General features: G+C 44.7%; 1 protein-coding gene across 8 annotated transcripts in view; it reads left to right on the top strand.

The window, feature by feature from the left end:
- CD58 (CD58 molecule) overlaps window positions 1-15,295 on the top strand; it is a 51,286-nt gene that overhangs the window by 10,565 nt on the left and 25,426 nt on the right. For 6 of the 8 annotated variants that reach the window (XM_037390209.1, XM_037390208.1, XM_037390211.1 and 3 more), the window contains exons 4-7: window positions 1,303-1,398; window positions 4,041-4,097; window positions 13,196-13,264; window positions 13,614-13,682. In XM_037390209.1, the coding sequence (XP_037246106.1) occupies window positions 1,303-1,398; window positions 4,041-4,097; window positions 13,196-13,264; window positions 13,614-13,682 (291 nt within the window). The remainder of the gene's footprint in view (window positions 1-1,302; window positions 1,399-4,040; window positions 4,098-13,195; window positions 13,265-13,613; window positions 13,683-15,295) is intronic. The other 2 variants (XM_037390213.1, XM_037390212.1) reach the window with 2 other exon arrangements.

Here is a 15,295-nt window from a genome sequence, read left to right as displayed (position 1 = left end):
CCTTCACGCTGCCCTATCACTCCCCCTCCTCAAAAGGATGGGGGGAGAAAATACAACAAAAGCCTCCTGTGTTAAGATAAGGACAGGGAGATCACTCTGCAATTACAGTCACGGGCAAAACTGACTCGACTTGGGGAAAATTAATTTATTGTCAGTCAAAATCAGAGTAGGATACTGAGAAACCAGAATGAATCTAAACACCTCTCCTCCACCCCTCCTCTCTTCCCAGACTCAACTTCGTTCCTGATTTCTCTACCTCCTCGCCACAAGCAGTGCAGGGGGATGGGGAATGGGGGTTGTAGGCAGCTTGTTACATGCTGTGTCTGCTGCTCCTTCCTCCTCACGCTCTTCACCTGCTCCGGCAAGGGGTCCCACCCATGGGAGACTGTCCTCCATGAGCTTCTCCAACATGAGCCCTTCCCACAGGCTGCAGTTCTTCAAGAACTGCTCCAGTATGGGTCTCTTCCATGGGGTCACAAGTCCTGCCAGGAGCCTGCTCCAGCGCAGGCTTCCCACAGGGTCACAGCCTCCTTTGGGCATCCCCCTGCCCTGGTGTGGGGTCTTCCACAGGCTGCAGATGGATATCTGCTCCATCTTAGGCCTCCATAGGCTGCAGGGGGACAGCCTGCCTCACTGTGGTCTTTAACATGGGCTGCAGGGGAATCTCCTGCTCCAGGAGCATGTCCTCCCCCTCCTTCTTCACTGACTTTGGTGTCTGCAGAGTTATTTCTTTCTCCTCTCATGCCTCTCTCTGGCTGCAGTTGTGCAGCAGTTTCCCCCCTTTCTTAAATATGTTATCACAGAGGTGCTACCACCATCACTGATGGGCTCAGCTTTGGCCAGTGGCAGGTCCTTCTTGGAGCTGTCTGGCATTGGCTCTGTCTGACATGGTGGCAGCTTCTGGCATCTTCTCACAGAAGCTAACCCTGCAGCCTCCCCACCACCAAAACCTTGTCATGCAAACCTGATACAAGTGAACTGCTGAAATGTCATTTGGCTGAGATCTGGCTTGGCCTTTCATAGACCAAAAAACAGAATAGCTGTTGCCTTTCAAGCAGTGATGTGCCTTCACTAAACTAAGGTACTTACCATGTAACTTTCTGGGAACTGACTTAAGGTTTTGCTAATAACTGACTCTGGTACATTAATTTCTTGAGGTTTGTGTGGGGGTTTTTGTTTGTTTTGGTCTTTTAAAATTACAAATGGCTATAAAACGTACTCAAGGTTGTATTTCTACTGAAGTAGTGTGTCACACAGTTGCTTTTTAACTAACCAATCATTATTTATTTCATTTTTTTAAAGGAATCGGCTATCACAACAGAAGCAGATATACTCTTATACCAGCTTTTGTTGTCTTCATGCTATCTGTAGTAATAGTAGGGTTCCTATACAGCAGAGGTATGTATAGCATTTCCTAATTAAGCTTAACATGCTTCGAGATTATGCTGATCTAAAGTTCTGTAGGATGTATGGAAGTTTCTGACCATGGAATCTGTTGTAAATACAGTAGTAGAAACAGGTACATCTTAGGCAAAGGCTAATAGTTTTGAAGGAAATAATATACTGAACTTTCTTGCATTCGGACACTGGGCTCTCTGTACTGGGAAACACTGTAGTTTATCTTTCCATATTTCTCCTTCAGACTAGGTGTTTCATTTACTGTGTGTTTCTGCTTACAAATATCTGTGGCCTCTCCTATTTCTACCTGAGTGTGCTTTCACTGCCTTTTTTTGATAGCATCATAAAGCTGCCCTCAAGAGCAGATTTCTTGTTGGGACAGGCTCATACCAGGGGCTTTTAAATACTTTATGTGGAGTCTAAGCTGACAACCATGCTCAGCTGATACATAGGGACTTCTGTGCCTCCTGTCAGCCTGTATTGCCATCATCTTGGAGTTCTAGATTTGTTTCTTGATTTTCTTGATCCATCCCTACACTGAATTCAAGTATCTTTTTTTATAAATCTGACATCTTATTTGGAAATGGTAATTGTAGGCTATCACTGTGTATCTCTTGCTGCCACCTTTTTAGGTTAAGAGGTCAGATTGTATTCCGGCTTGAAAAAGAGAAGCGTACCATCTCTTCTCTTTGTGTTTGAGAGAGTCCCAAACAGGAATACATTGCTCTGCATGGAAAATTCCTGTTGGCTTCCAGATGGGGTCACCACTTGGGGGTGGCTGCAGGGTGAAGAGCATGGGATGCATCTCCTGTCTGGGAAGGACTAATTGATGAGCATATATAAATGTATATTGTGTGTGGACCTTATGCTTTCCTGATCATTCTCCATTTAGTTTCTGTTGGCGTAGAATCATAAAATAAACTAGGTGGGAAGGAATCCCTGGTGGTTGCATCCAACTTGCTACTCAAGGCAAGACCAGCTTGAAAGCTAGATCATGTTGCTCAGGACCTTGTCCAGTCAAACTGAATAATTCCAAGGATGGAAATTCCCCAGCCTCTTTCAGCGTGTGTTCAAGTGCTGAATCACCCTCGTGGGGAAGGATATTTTCTTCATTTCTGTTAGGGATTTCCCCTTTGCAACTTGCAGCCATTGCCTCCTGTCTTTTTGTTCTGTACTTCTGAGAGGAATTGTGGATAACTGGCTAGCTGAAAAAGGTCACATAGACATAGTCCAGCTGGCTGGACAAAAATGCACATCGCTCTCAGCTTATCTGAAGTAAAGCAAAAATACACTGTCTTTGGCTGTCCTTGTTACACAATAACAGGAAGACTGCGGTGGGAAAAGAATGTTGCAGGTGGGAACAGATTACTACAGAAGAGAAACTAGGGGCGGGCTTGGTATTTAGGCAACTAACCAATAATGAGCTTAACTTTTGTAATATGTATGAGCTAATTATAAGAAGGCATAAAAGGTGACTGTAAGAGACAATAAACGAAGTCTGCTGATCACTCATATTGAGTGACTGTGTCTTCCCTCCATCGCGACAAGGAATTTCCTTTGATTTATATGTAAGTTAGTTATAGACTGTGATTAGCCATCTCCTTAACCTTCTTTTATTCAGGCTGAATAAACCAAATTCTCTCATTACCTCCTTGCACAGCTCCAGCCCCCTAAGCATTTTGGTGGACACTTGCTGGACCAGCTTCAGAACTGGGAAGCCTAAACCTAGACAACACTCCACGTGTTGTGTCACAAATACTGAACAGACAGGAAGAATTTTTCTGTTGATGGGCTGACTACATTTCTGCTAACACAGCCCAGTGTCTGGTAGGCTTCTATGGCAAGGGCATGTTTCTGACTAATGTTCAGCTTGTGGTCCACCAGGGCTTCCAGGTCCTTTTCTGAAGAGATATTTTCTAGCCAGATAGAGCTCGGCCTGTACTACTCTATGGGGTGATTTCAAGAGGTGCAGGACTTTACGTTTGCCATTGAACATCACATCTTTTCTGCCAGCACATTCCTCCAGGTTATTGAAGGCCCTCTGAGTGGCAACCAAGCCTTTCAGCATATCCCCTGCTCTCCTCAGTTTGATGTCATCTGCAAACCTTCTGAGGGTACTTTCTGTGTCCTTGTCCATGTTGGTGATGTTGAACAACACTGCTTTGAATCAACACATGAAGAATGTCACTCACAACTGGCCATCAGTTAGACTTAAAATAATTCAGCTAGTAACCTTGAAACAGCAAAAGTTTCACCATGCTAGAAAATAAACTTGTTATACCTTGATAGGATAAGCACTCCATGTATATAATCAATCAAAAAATGTGATTTGCTGATTATTTAAGTAAAAGACTCAGAATCATAAATTGCTAAGCTCTGCTTTAGTTTTGTTTGGATGTGTTCTGACTTATTGTTGTTGCAGGAGGCCCGTTTTGTTGATCTCTCACTGATTGTCTTTGCCCCAAAACAGTATTTTGCTCTTTCTTCTTTCCCTAAGTCAAGTATTTAGCTGCACAACCTCAGTGAATTTTATTTGGTTTGGGGTGGAGCGGGGGAGTGGATGGAGGCTGTCAACTAGTTTCTGAAGGACCAAATTTTATTTCTGAGTAATTTCTCCAGGTGTCCTATTTGTTTTGGTGCAGGTAGACGTAAATGTCTGACAGGAAGAGTTGCTTGGAATAGTCCAGTCCATGGCTCAGGTAAGAGAGCTAGTGTCACAAATCTGTGTAAATCAGACTATTGCTTTAATTTGAACAAGGCTTACAATGTTTTTCTTTGTGGCGGTACAGTCTCTTATGGGAGAAGGAAGTAAGTAAGTTTTCTTTCAGGCCTTAGTTGTTCTAAAGAGTATAGTTATTTTTTCCAGGTCATTAATATATACTGTCTAAAAATAATAAATGTCATTATAGAACATCAGCTGCCTTCCTCTGTGGACAGCCAAGAACAGCTGAACTCAGAGTTAAGAAACCTATATTGGGGTATAAATGTTTCTAAACATCTGCTGTTGGTTGGAGCAAGGAGTCAGATCTGCTCATTTCCTTTTTTTGGAGGGTCTAAGCTTTTGAGTTGGTTTTTCAGTGTTTGTGCATGCAGCCTCAAAGTCTCAGTTGAGGTCCAATAGTGGATAATCCCAGGGACCTGCACTTCGCGAATGTGTTAGTGAGGCTGGCAGAATTCCTGACAGTGGATGGCCTGAGATCTCCCTGATCAGCAGCTCTCTTTGCCAGAAATGGAATTCACCTCCAATGGAGAATGGGAGCTGGCCTCAGGGTGAAGGCTGGAAAAAGCACACTACAGGGCAATGTCTATTGGAGAACTTACTCTTTACCTGTTTGGTTAGGGCTGGTTTACGTGCTGAAATGAGGTTAATATTTCTTCTGTCTCTTTTAATCTTATCTGCCTGTCCCATTTATATAAACTTCTTTCAGAAATCTGGTTGATTATTTTTCTGAATTGAGTGTTCATATGAGGTGCTTAGGGCTGGGCTTGAATGTAATACATTGCTTATTCCCAGTGCTCCCCATGGAAATTTCTTTCTGGCCTGTCTTGGAAATTGGGCAGCTAACCTTTTTCTCTGTGCATTGAATTTGACTTGGAAAGCTAGTGGTTCCAGTGGGTGGGGGTTGATGCTGTGCATGTGGCAGTAGATTTAATGATGATGGTCAAAAGTATTATCACTTCAGACTGGCAGGAGTTTGCTGTTAGTTTACCTTGGTCATATCTTGAAAATCCATCCAGGGACTGGTGAATGCAGGCATGTTGCTACTCTGGTGGGCAGAACTGTGGTCCTTGCTTCCCGTGCATGACTGGTGCGTGCTTATATCCTGTGGGTCAAGTTGCAGTTGTCTCCTTTGCTTTCTCTAACCCCTTTCAGTTGTTTCAGGAAAGTTCTGTTATCAGCACCATTTGATTCACTCTTACTGCATTTTGCAGCCTTGTCTTCTCCTTGTAACAGAAGGAGACAGTCAGTGGAGGAATTTCTCACCTCTGTCTGTTAGTTACCAGTCTGCTTCCCACCCATGATTTCTTTACATGATGCCCTTCTGCAGGCAACACAGATTCTCAGGGTGGTCTGCATTCCTGTCTTCCTGTCCAAATCCCCACTTGTGCTTCTGCTGTCCATTCTAACCCTGCGTTGTGATTTTTGGTTGGAGTGAGTTTTTTGGTTTTGAGTTTTTTACTAATTTAATTTGCAACACACTTGCTCAGGTCTCTGGCTTCTGGGTCTGTGTGTTAAGGTGTGGGAATCGCTCTACGGTGAGCAGCTAAGGAAGGGGACAACTGTAGTCTGTGCTTCTTTCACAAGGGTGAACAAGGACAACATATTTCAGCTTTAGCATGTATGCGTCTTGTTGCTAGGACCACTGTGGTCTGTTCTTACAAATCAAATTAAATTGGCCCCTAGGCAGTCAAGTAGAATAAGGGGAGCAGGGGAAGACTCTTAAAAAACACTTTGTTGTGGAGGTCACCAGACCAAATACTGTTTCAGTGGGGAATGCCCAAAGATTCCACCATCAGATACGTGCTCAGTGCCCTGTTGGAGTGTTATGGTGTTAAACCAATGGTGGCATCATGTGGGATACTCAGCCTGGTATTTTATATGAGCTGCTGGAGTTAGCATAAGGCTGGAGCAGGATGTTTCTTAAACTGTAAACTACTGTGTCACCTTTGCAGAGATTTTCTGTATGTTTAATTTCTAAGTTACTTTAATTTGTGAAGTTTCTGAATGTTTTTATCGGTTTGGAGGTTAAAAAACATGGTGAGGTCCTTGGTGATGGGCTTGGAAAAGATGCCACAGGTAGAGAAGCAGTACTGCGAAAGCAAGGGGTTTGGGGTTTTGGGGTTTGTTTGGTTTTTTTTTTTCTCCCTTTCTACCCCTCCCCTGTCCCAGCATATCAAAGTCTTAGGAGCTTTTTAGCAGGATTTTGGATAAAGAACTTAATTTTTCTTTTGATATTTTCATACTTTTGTTAAAGCTGTAGTTCTAGCCCACGATTTGGAGATCACTGAAGTCTAGAGACTGTGGATGGACTTGAAGGTGGAAAAAGGAGAAGGATGGGAAGGAAGGAGAAAAAAAAAAGCCATTCTAAAAAAACCTTCTTTAGTACTGCACTTAAACTTAAAATATAGAATAGCCCATGTTTCTGTTAGACATTCTTTAAGGTCTGCAGAGAGGAAGGGTTTAATGTCACAGAGTTAGTGCAACACATAGATGAAGGTAAAAAAGGAGATGTGGACTATCTTCTCAGCCGTCTCTTTTTTTATGGAAAAACTGTGCAGCTCTATCACCTTAAGTAAACCCACTTCAGAAAGATTTTGTTAAGCTGTAGGCATAAGTATAGAAAATGTTGGTTATGGTCTGGGGCCTTAAGTGGTTGTTGGAGGGAAGTTGAAATTAATTTGGAGTCCTTCAATAAAGTGGCATAACATACTAGTTCTCAGGAGTGTCTCCTGAGAGTGTTACAATGAAACTGTTGCTTTAAGGTTGAGTTGTGTATTTTGCAGACTATTGTGCTACCTCCGTACACATTTCTAAAAAGGTTTTCTGTTTGCTTGCAGCTACATCCTCATAAGCTATTCAGTATGAGAATGAAAAGCCTGAAGCAGGTAGCAAGTGAGATGGGAGATATTGGGAGAATATTGGGGAAAACAGGGAGAGCATGAAGCGGGGAATTGATTTTGTACATGGCTTTTTGTAGTCCAAACCATATTAGCGTGTTCTCTGTGCAGAGATTACCATTCCCCTGTTGGCCCAGAAAGACCTGTTGCCTGAGGAAAAGTAAATGTTGATGGGTAGATAACTAGACGAGATGTCAAAAAGACCTGGATCCTTGTGTTCTCTAAATAGCACAGAGCAAATACCTTCTTGGGGCTTTAGCTTCTTTCCTGATACGATGTGAAAGATGCTGCATGCTGTGCTTGCAAATCACTTCACCTTCTGTGGAAAGAAGAGCTAAGCATGTATGAGGGAACCCCTTTTTATAGCAAATAAGCAAATTATCCCTTTGTCTGATGTTACCTTTTGTTTGCATGCAAAGGAGTGCAAGGATATTTTTGTAGTATGCCATCATGGATTGGGTGGTCTTTGCTTTCTGCTGGAAAGAAACCCTGAAGCAGGACCTAAGATAATAAAATGCCGTGGCTTTGAAGCTTTGTTTGTATTGATGGCAAGTAGAGCTGAGCCTCAACACACTGATTTAGAGATGGAGTACTTACAAGCTTGCAAAATGCTAATTTGGGAGATAGAGCAGGCTTCTCTCCTTAGAGAAGCACCATTTCTGGATGTGGTATCTTCCACTTGCTTTATGCTCTAGGAAGGTCTCTTCACTGCAGTCATCAGGCAGCTAAGTAAAGCCCCAGTTTTGTTGTCTTAGTACACCCAGTATAAATTTCAAGGAAATTGTGGGGCCTGTATTTTGTTCTAGAAGTTCTTTTTATCCAGAGGGATAGGGAAATATGAACATTATAATTCAAATCAGCAAAAAAAGCGGTATTTTTTCCCCTCAGACTGTTGCACTGATGATTCATTCACTCACTCAGTTTTCCATCATATCCCACTACTAGCTGATAATAAAAGGGTTGGAGAAGAGAGAAGTTTTTCCTGATTAAGGGAAAAATCACTAGTGATGACAATAAGGAAAAGGAAACCTAGAAGCCCCTGAGTTTTGCTGCTTATTCTTCCTGCATGAATTGTAATGGGCATAGAACAGCTTTCCTTATCTGAAGAAATAGGGGTTGTGTAGCTGATGGTGAAGGTGTGATGCACTGTAGGATTGCCTTATCACTTGTGTAACTATTTCCATATACATAGACAGGGATATAGGAGAAGGAGGTTTATTTTATGCCTGTCTTACAGAAGAAAGGAGGGAAATGTACAGTTCAGGCAAAAGAGAATCAGGTCCATAGATAAGGTTTTCTCTTTGAACACTGGAGGAACAAAATAAAATATTTTCTGGTAGTATAGAGTGGGAACGTCAGGAAGGGGAGTTGGTGCACCTTTGCACAGTAAACCCAGCACCTAGGTAGCATGCAATTTCTGCTGTATGGATGGGAAACAGGAGGCCTGAAATGGATGTATAAAGCAATTTTAAATACTGGTAGCACAGCAGTATGTAACAATTGCAGGGGAGTAGGTGTGCTGCTGAGCTCTGGACAGTACAAGAGCAATGACCTGTGGTGGTCTGGGGAAGAAGCAATGGAGTGTGCTCTTGAGGGACTGTACCTCTTATCTCTTCAGATGAAGAATTGAACAAGGAGGACAGTGCTCAGGAAGACAATCCAACTGTCAATAACAGTGTAAATTGAGAAGGTAAGCGCCTGTTCTATGGAGCAGTCAGTGGTAATGACCCAGCAGGCAAGCTGGCCAGGATCCCTTGGAGTTGAAGGCTCAGAGCAATTCCTGTGTAATGTAAAAAAACCTTCTCAACAGAGGTATTGGGGGGGATTGTGCCGTGAATGCAGAATACCTTTCCACTGTGCAGGAGTTTCAGGAGCAGAGTTAACAGCTCTCAGGCTGTAGTTAAGGGCAGAGTGAGTCTTGCATTTTTACCATCCTTGGAAATAAGCCCAGCAGAGCCTATGGACTTGGAAGGATGTGTGTTTTGGAGATCATTTGGGTTTAGAAAAATTAAAGTAAAAAAATAATCCCAGTCAGAGTGAGATAAAAATACTGGTCAGGTGGCAGTCCTTGCTGAAGTGCTGGCTTCTGGTCTTCTTACGCTACTTGTTGAGAGATCTCTGCAAGTGGGCTTCTAGTCCCCCAGTGTGTGCAATTGAAGCGCTTAAGCGAGGAGCAAGAGTTGATGTGACCAAGAGGAAGCTTTGCCAAGAGGAAGCTTGGTTTGGAGAGATTGCTTGTCCACAAAACGTAGTCGGTCTGTCCTCCGTTGTTTCTGGTGGAAGACAGTGTTCTCTCTGTATGTGTCCGTCTCTAAAATCCTTGACATCTGCTGGAAAGGCAGCACAGCAATTCAAGCAGTCAGGAGGATTTCTGGGGAGCATCAGGGACAACTTCTTCACGCAGGCCTCCGCGTGCACCACCGAGGGCTGGTGTGCAGCTGTACCTGCTGCTCACTGACAGGGGAGGGCTGCATGGGGATGTGGGCATGAGTGGCTGCCTTGGCTGTGATAATCGAGAAACAAGTCCAGATCCTGAGAGGCGTGAGGAAGCATCAGAGCACAGGCCCTGTGGAGAGCAGATTTCCACTTACCCAGGAAGATGGTAGGCAGGATCTCATGGGAGACGGTTCCGAAGAGCAGTGGAGCTCAAGGGAGCCATCAGGCCTTTTGGGGAGACCTTTCACCAAGCCTGAGCACAGGCCACCCCCATAGTCAGGAAAACAGGCAGGCAAGTCAGGAAATGAGCTTGGCTAAGCAGGGAGCTCCTGGCAGGGCTGCGGTGGGAAAATTGCTTCTACTAGATGTGGAAGCAGGGGCAGGCTGCAATGGAGGAATGCAGGAACACTGCCTGGGCAGCAGGCATGGTGTCAGGAAAGCCAAGGCTCAGGGCGGCTTGGAGCCACTATGGGATGACCAGGACAATGAGAGCAGCTTCTGCTGCTAGGTTATCTGTAAAAGGAATAATGAGGAAAATGTGGGCCTGTTGCTGAACAGGGGATTGATTTAGTGATATCTGATGCTGATGAAGTATAGGCTAGATGAGCAGACAGTGAGGTGGCCTGAAAATTGTCTGAATGGCTGAGATCAGAGTGTTGGGAGCACATGTATGAATTCTAGTTGGAGGCCAGTATCCAGTGGTGTACCCCAGGGGTCAATACTGCGTCCGGTCCTCTTTAACATCTTCATTAATTGTCTGAATGATGGGGCACAGTAGGCCTTCAGCAAGTTTGCTGATGATAGAAAACTGGGAGGAGTGGCTAACACACTGAAGAGATGTGTTGCCATCCAGAGGGACCTTGACCAGCTGGAGAAACGTGCTGGCAGGAACCTCATGCAGTCCAAAAAAAGGAAATGCAAAATCCTGCACTTGGGGAGGAATAATGTCACACACTGGAATATACTGGGGACCAATCAGTGGGAAAAGCTGCTTTTCAGTAAAGGACCTGGGAGTCCTGGAGGACAAGAAGAGCATGAGCCAGCAGTGTGCCCTTGCAGCAAAGGCAGCTATTGGTATCCCAGGCTGCATTAAGAGGAGTGTTGCCAGCAGTGTGAGGGATGTGGTCCTTCTCCTCTACTCGGCACTGGTGAGGCCATACCTGGAGTCCTGTTCTGGGCTCCCCAGTACGAGGGAGACATGGACCTACTGGAGAGAATCCAGGAAAGGGCCATGGAGATGATTAAGGGACTGGACATGGTCCTGAGCAGCCTGCTGTAGTTGAGCCTGCTTGAGCAGGAGCATAGGACAAGATAACTTCTAAGGTTTCCTTCCAACCTCAACCATTGTGTGATTGTATGATAACCTTTCCTCATGTGAGAGAGCTGGCACAGTTCAGTCGGCAGAAGAGAAGGCTTGGGGGAATCTCATCCATGTGTATAAATACCTGATGGGAGCAAACGAAGAAGAGGGAGCCAGACTCTTCTGGCTCCAGAGGTTGCCCAGTGACAGGACAAGACACAATGGACACCATCCAAAACATAAGAGGATCCATCTGAACATCAGAAAACACTTTTTTGCTGCAAGGGTGACTGAGCACTGGAACAAATTGCCCAGAGAGGCTGTGGAGTCTCCATCCTTGGAGATACCCAAAAGCTGTCTGGACATCATCCTGGGCAGCCTTCTCTAGGTTCGTCTGCTTGAGCAATGGGGTTGGACAAGATGACTTCCAGAGGCTTCTTCCAATGTCAATCTGTGTCTCTGATATCAGATTCAGATAAGGCTGAGATACTGAGTGCTACATTTGCTTCTATCTTGACAGTCTCTGTGGCATTTTTGCTTAGAGGCAGGTTCAGAGCAGAGAGGATCTGTTAGCAATGGAAGAGGATCAGGTCAGGGATTTCTGGAGAAATCTTGGCCCAAACCACTCCATGGGATCTGATAAAAGGGCTGCCACAAGAGCTGGCAGATGTCATTGAGAGGATGTTGTCACCTTCAGAAGTTGTGTTGGGGAAGATCTGTGACAAATGAAAGAAGGGAAGCATTGCAGCTATCTTTCAAAAAGGCTAACAGCTTCATCTGTGGAACTACAGGTCAGTCAGGCTCACTTTAATCCCTGGGAGAATCATGGGGCAGGTCTTCTTGGAATGTGTTTCTGGTCACAGAAGAAAGACGGTGACTTGAGAGTAAGTGTAAATCGCAATTGACCAAGTTGACACCCTTTTTTTGCATGAAATGACTAGATTTGCAGACAAGGGGAGAACAATGGGTGTCATACCTTGACTTTAGCAAGGCTTTTTATGCAGTGTCCCTAGCATTGTTGGAGTCCTAAATTGGGATGTCCTAGTCTGGATGAATGTCTGCCTACATGGGTAGAAATCTTGCTAGATTGTGAAGCCTGCAGGCAGTGGTTAATGGGTTACAGTCCACATGGATGCTGGTGGCAGTGGAGGAATGTAGAGGTTTGTTAGTTGGGGGTTTTTGTGTGGCCTAGGCAAGGGACAGAAAACAGTGTCATTGGGTTTATAGACAACAGCAAAACATGGAGTGCAGTCATTCAGTATGAAGGCAGGATTGTCGTTCAGAGGGAGCGGGAGGGGTAGAGGCCTGCATGAACCTTGTGAAATTCTGCAGGGGCCGTGCAGGGTCCTGTACCTGGATGAACCAACACCCTGCACTTGTGCAGGCTGGGGACTGACTGGCAGGGGAGCAGCTCTGCTGAAAGGTACCTGGGAATGCTATGGACGTACAGTGCATCAGCAGTGCTCCCTGGCAGCAAAGGCAGCTGATAGCATCCTAGGCTGTTTTAAGGCATGCTTAAGCCAGTGCATTAAGGAAGTGGTTATTTTCCATTACTTGGCACTTGTAATACTCTGTCACCTAACATCTGGTTTGTGACCCACCCAGTGCTGGAGAAGTGCTGCTAGATTTGAGCAGGTACAGCAGAACGCCACCAATGTGGTCAGGGGCTGGAGCGCAGTTTCTCTGAGGAGAACCTGAAGAGACTGAGCTTGTTCAACCCCAGAGAAGAGCAGGTTTTCAGGGTACCGAACAGCAGCTGCCAATACCTGTGGGAATATAAGAAAGAAGGCTGGGCCAGAATGTTTGCTGAGGTGTATTAGCAGGTTATCAAGGTGATAGTCCTAAACTGAAGTAGGGGAAGTTCCATGTGGATACGAGGAGAAAGCTTTCTGCCTCTAAGCATAACTAATCACTAGGACAGGCTGCATGGAGTCATTGTGGAGTTCCTACCCTTGGAGGTTTTTAAGACCTGCCTGCAGAAAGTCCTGAGTAACCTGTCTAGAACTGAATGTTGACCTTTCATGGAGGAGGGTGTTCAGTTAGAGACTTCCTGGGCTCCCTACCCCAGTGAACCTGAGTGATTGTGTGTCTTAGAAATTGTAGCTGGTGACTCGTCTCTAAGCAATGACTGATACCACTGAGAAGCTAAGCAGCGAGATACACTCTGGAGGAGTGCAACTCTCCTGTGATCTCTTTTTCAGAACCCTCTGTCATGCAGAACAGCACCCTGACATCCAGGTGTTAACTATGGTGCAACTGAGGGAGGTGAATACCTGTTCTGTGGTGGGGAGGTGTCCTGGAGGAAAGGTGTTGGCTTTCTGGTGTTAGCTGATGATGTTGGCAACATGTTGAGTTGTAGCTAGTAACTCACTTTTATGCAATAGCCAGTACCTTGAAACTGAGCAAGGCAGGGGACTGTAGTTGTCTCTGATCTCTTTTCAAACATTTCTGGGAAGGAGAACAGCAGCTTGCTGGCCAAGCATGCAGATGACAATGGTATAAATGAAGGAGGTAAGTGCTTGTGCTATGGAGCACTCTGTTCGTTGTGACTTTTGCCTTAACGCTTCTTGATGTGAAGTTACGGCTGGCACCATGGGTGCTGAGTGCTTTCTGTGCTTGACCTTTGCAGGATCTGGAAGGGATTATGAGGACGGTGTGGAGTCAGGTATAGAGGAGGGAGGGGAGGTGTTGTATGATTGTCCCGTGGGTGTGGGGGATGTTCGTCAGGGTTATTATGGATGCTAAACAAATGGCCCAGCTCTCATTCAGATTATTCTGAATAATCTGAAGATTATTGAAAAGAGAAGGGGAATTGTTGTGAGCTCCAGGATTGTCTGAGTATTGCCTGTTGTTCTTGCAGAAGTGACCCAGGATGCAGAAGGTGGAAATGGGGAGCAGCTGAGCAACCCTCCCTGCTGCAGTACAGAAGGTATGTGAGGGTGAAGCTCCCTGTGTCTCGGACGAGTGTGCAGACTGGCACAGAGGCCAGGAGTGGCAGTGCTGGGTTGGGCTGTGTATGACCCTGACCCCTTTTTGCTCAAGTAGAAAACAGAGAGAGAGTTATTAGGAGAGAAGGGGCATGTGTGTGTTGGGCACGTGTGTGTGATGTGTGCTAGGAAATCAGATGTTTGTGATGGGAGTGTTCAGAAGACTTGACAATTTAACTAGTTTAAAACTGTAGGATTAAATGTTACTAATATCCGTTAATAATACACCTTTTGCTCATGCTTGCACTTTCACTTTATTCCATGGCTTAACAAGTGATAAAGGCTTATAGTGGCTGAGCTGTCGGTAAGGCGGTATGTTTTTGGTCAGTAGATTTCTGAACTGCATTTCTACCTTGTTAATTATGAATGCTGTTGAACACCGTGTCAAACTAGAGAGATATTGTGTAACGCTGAAGGTTGGGGTTTTTTATTGCTTAGGTGGGCAGCTGTGTTTTCTTTGGTCACAAAGAATGCAGAGTTTACTTATTTTGTGGGTTTTTTTTCCTGTGGCTTGTTGTTTCTTAAACCTACACGGAGGGAAAGCTCTTCTAAATAAACGGATCAGTGTGCCTGAGGGTTGACACATGGAATGAGAAAACCGATTACCCTGTATGAGAGAATAGTCATCAACACTACATCTTATGGGGTACATCAACATGGAGAGTGTCAAAACTCAGATTAGTCCTGTCCCAAATCTGGTAACAGAAGAATGTAAGGGCTGTCCTTTAATGAACTGCACAGACAAGGGCTTACATTGGTTTATCATCCATCCAGACCAGAATACTGTTTCTGCAGTGTTTTCCTGGAGTACAGAAAGACTGTGGAATGCTAACTTGTTTCACTTTTGTTACCAATTAGTTTCACACTGTGATTCCCAAGAAGTGTTAAAGATCATAGGTTGGGAGCTGAGATCACTCTAAATCTGGCAAAGTACACAAAAAGGTCAAGCCCTCACCCAGAGAGCTGTTACTATACCATTAAGTTTGGCATCCAGAGCACGTGGTAGTACTGCAGAAAATCCTGCTGAACACTTACCTGTAGAAAATCCAAAGCTGCCATCTGTGAAACAGGAAGGTTCCAGGCAGAATAGTTGAAGCTGTAGCGTAGTGCTGTATCTCAGAGTCTTTGGTCTTTGTGACAGCCAGGTGGTGGAGACAGAAGTAATTTCCTCAACCTAGCAGATTCAGTGGCAGCATGCCATCAATAGTTGTGAATTTCTTGTTACCAAGGGATGTAGTTGAAGTACATGACCTGCTTAGAAAGAATTTCACTGGAGTTGTGTAAGATTTTTTTTTGTCTTAGAAGTAAAACTGTCAGTAAATATGTAATAAAACTTTCTCATTACTGGTGTGTCTGCAAAGCTTGCACAGATTAAGATGATACCAAGAACCATTGCTGAACTTTGAATCCAAAGAGGGCAATCGACTTACCTGAGTTTGAGAGACTTCCTGTAAGTTACCATAGTTCAAGCATGCTTTACTCTGACTCTTGGGAGCTGTCTTTCCTGTGGATGGGTAAAGATTGTTCCACGTAGATGATAATTTGTAGGATGTCT

Source organism: Falco rusticolus, chromosome 5 (assembly GCF_015220075.1).
Source record: "Falco rusticolus isolate bFalRus1 chromosome 5, bFalRus1.pri, whole genome shotgun sequence".
Classification (NCBI taxonomy): domain Eukaryota; kingdom Metazoa; phylum Chordata; class Aves; order Falconiformes; family Falconidae; genus Falco; species Falco rusticolus.
The sequence above is the reverse complement of the archived record's forward strand: the minus strand, read 5'-3'. Positions and strand labels throughout refer to the sequence as shown.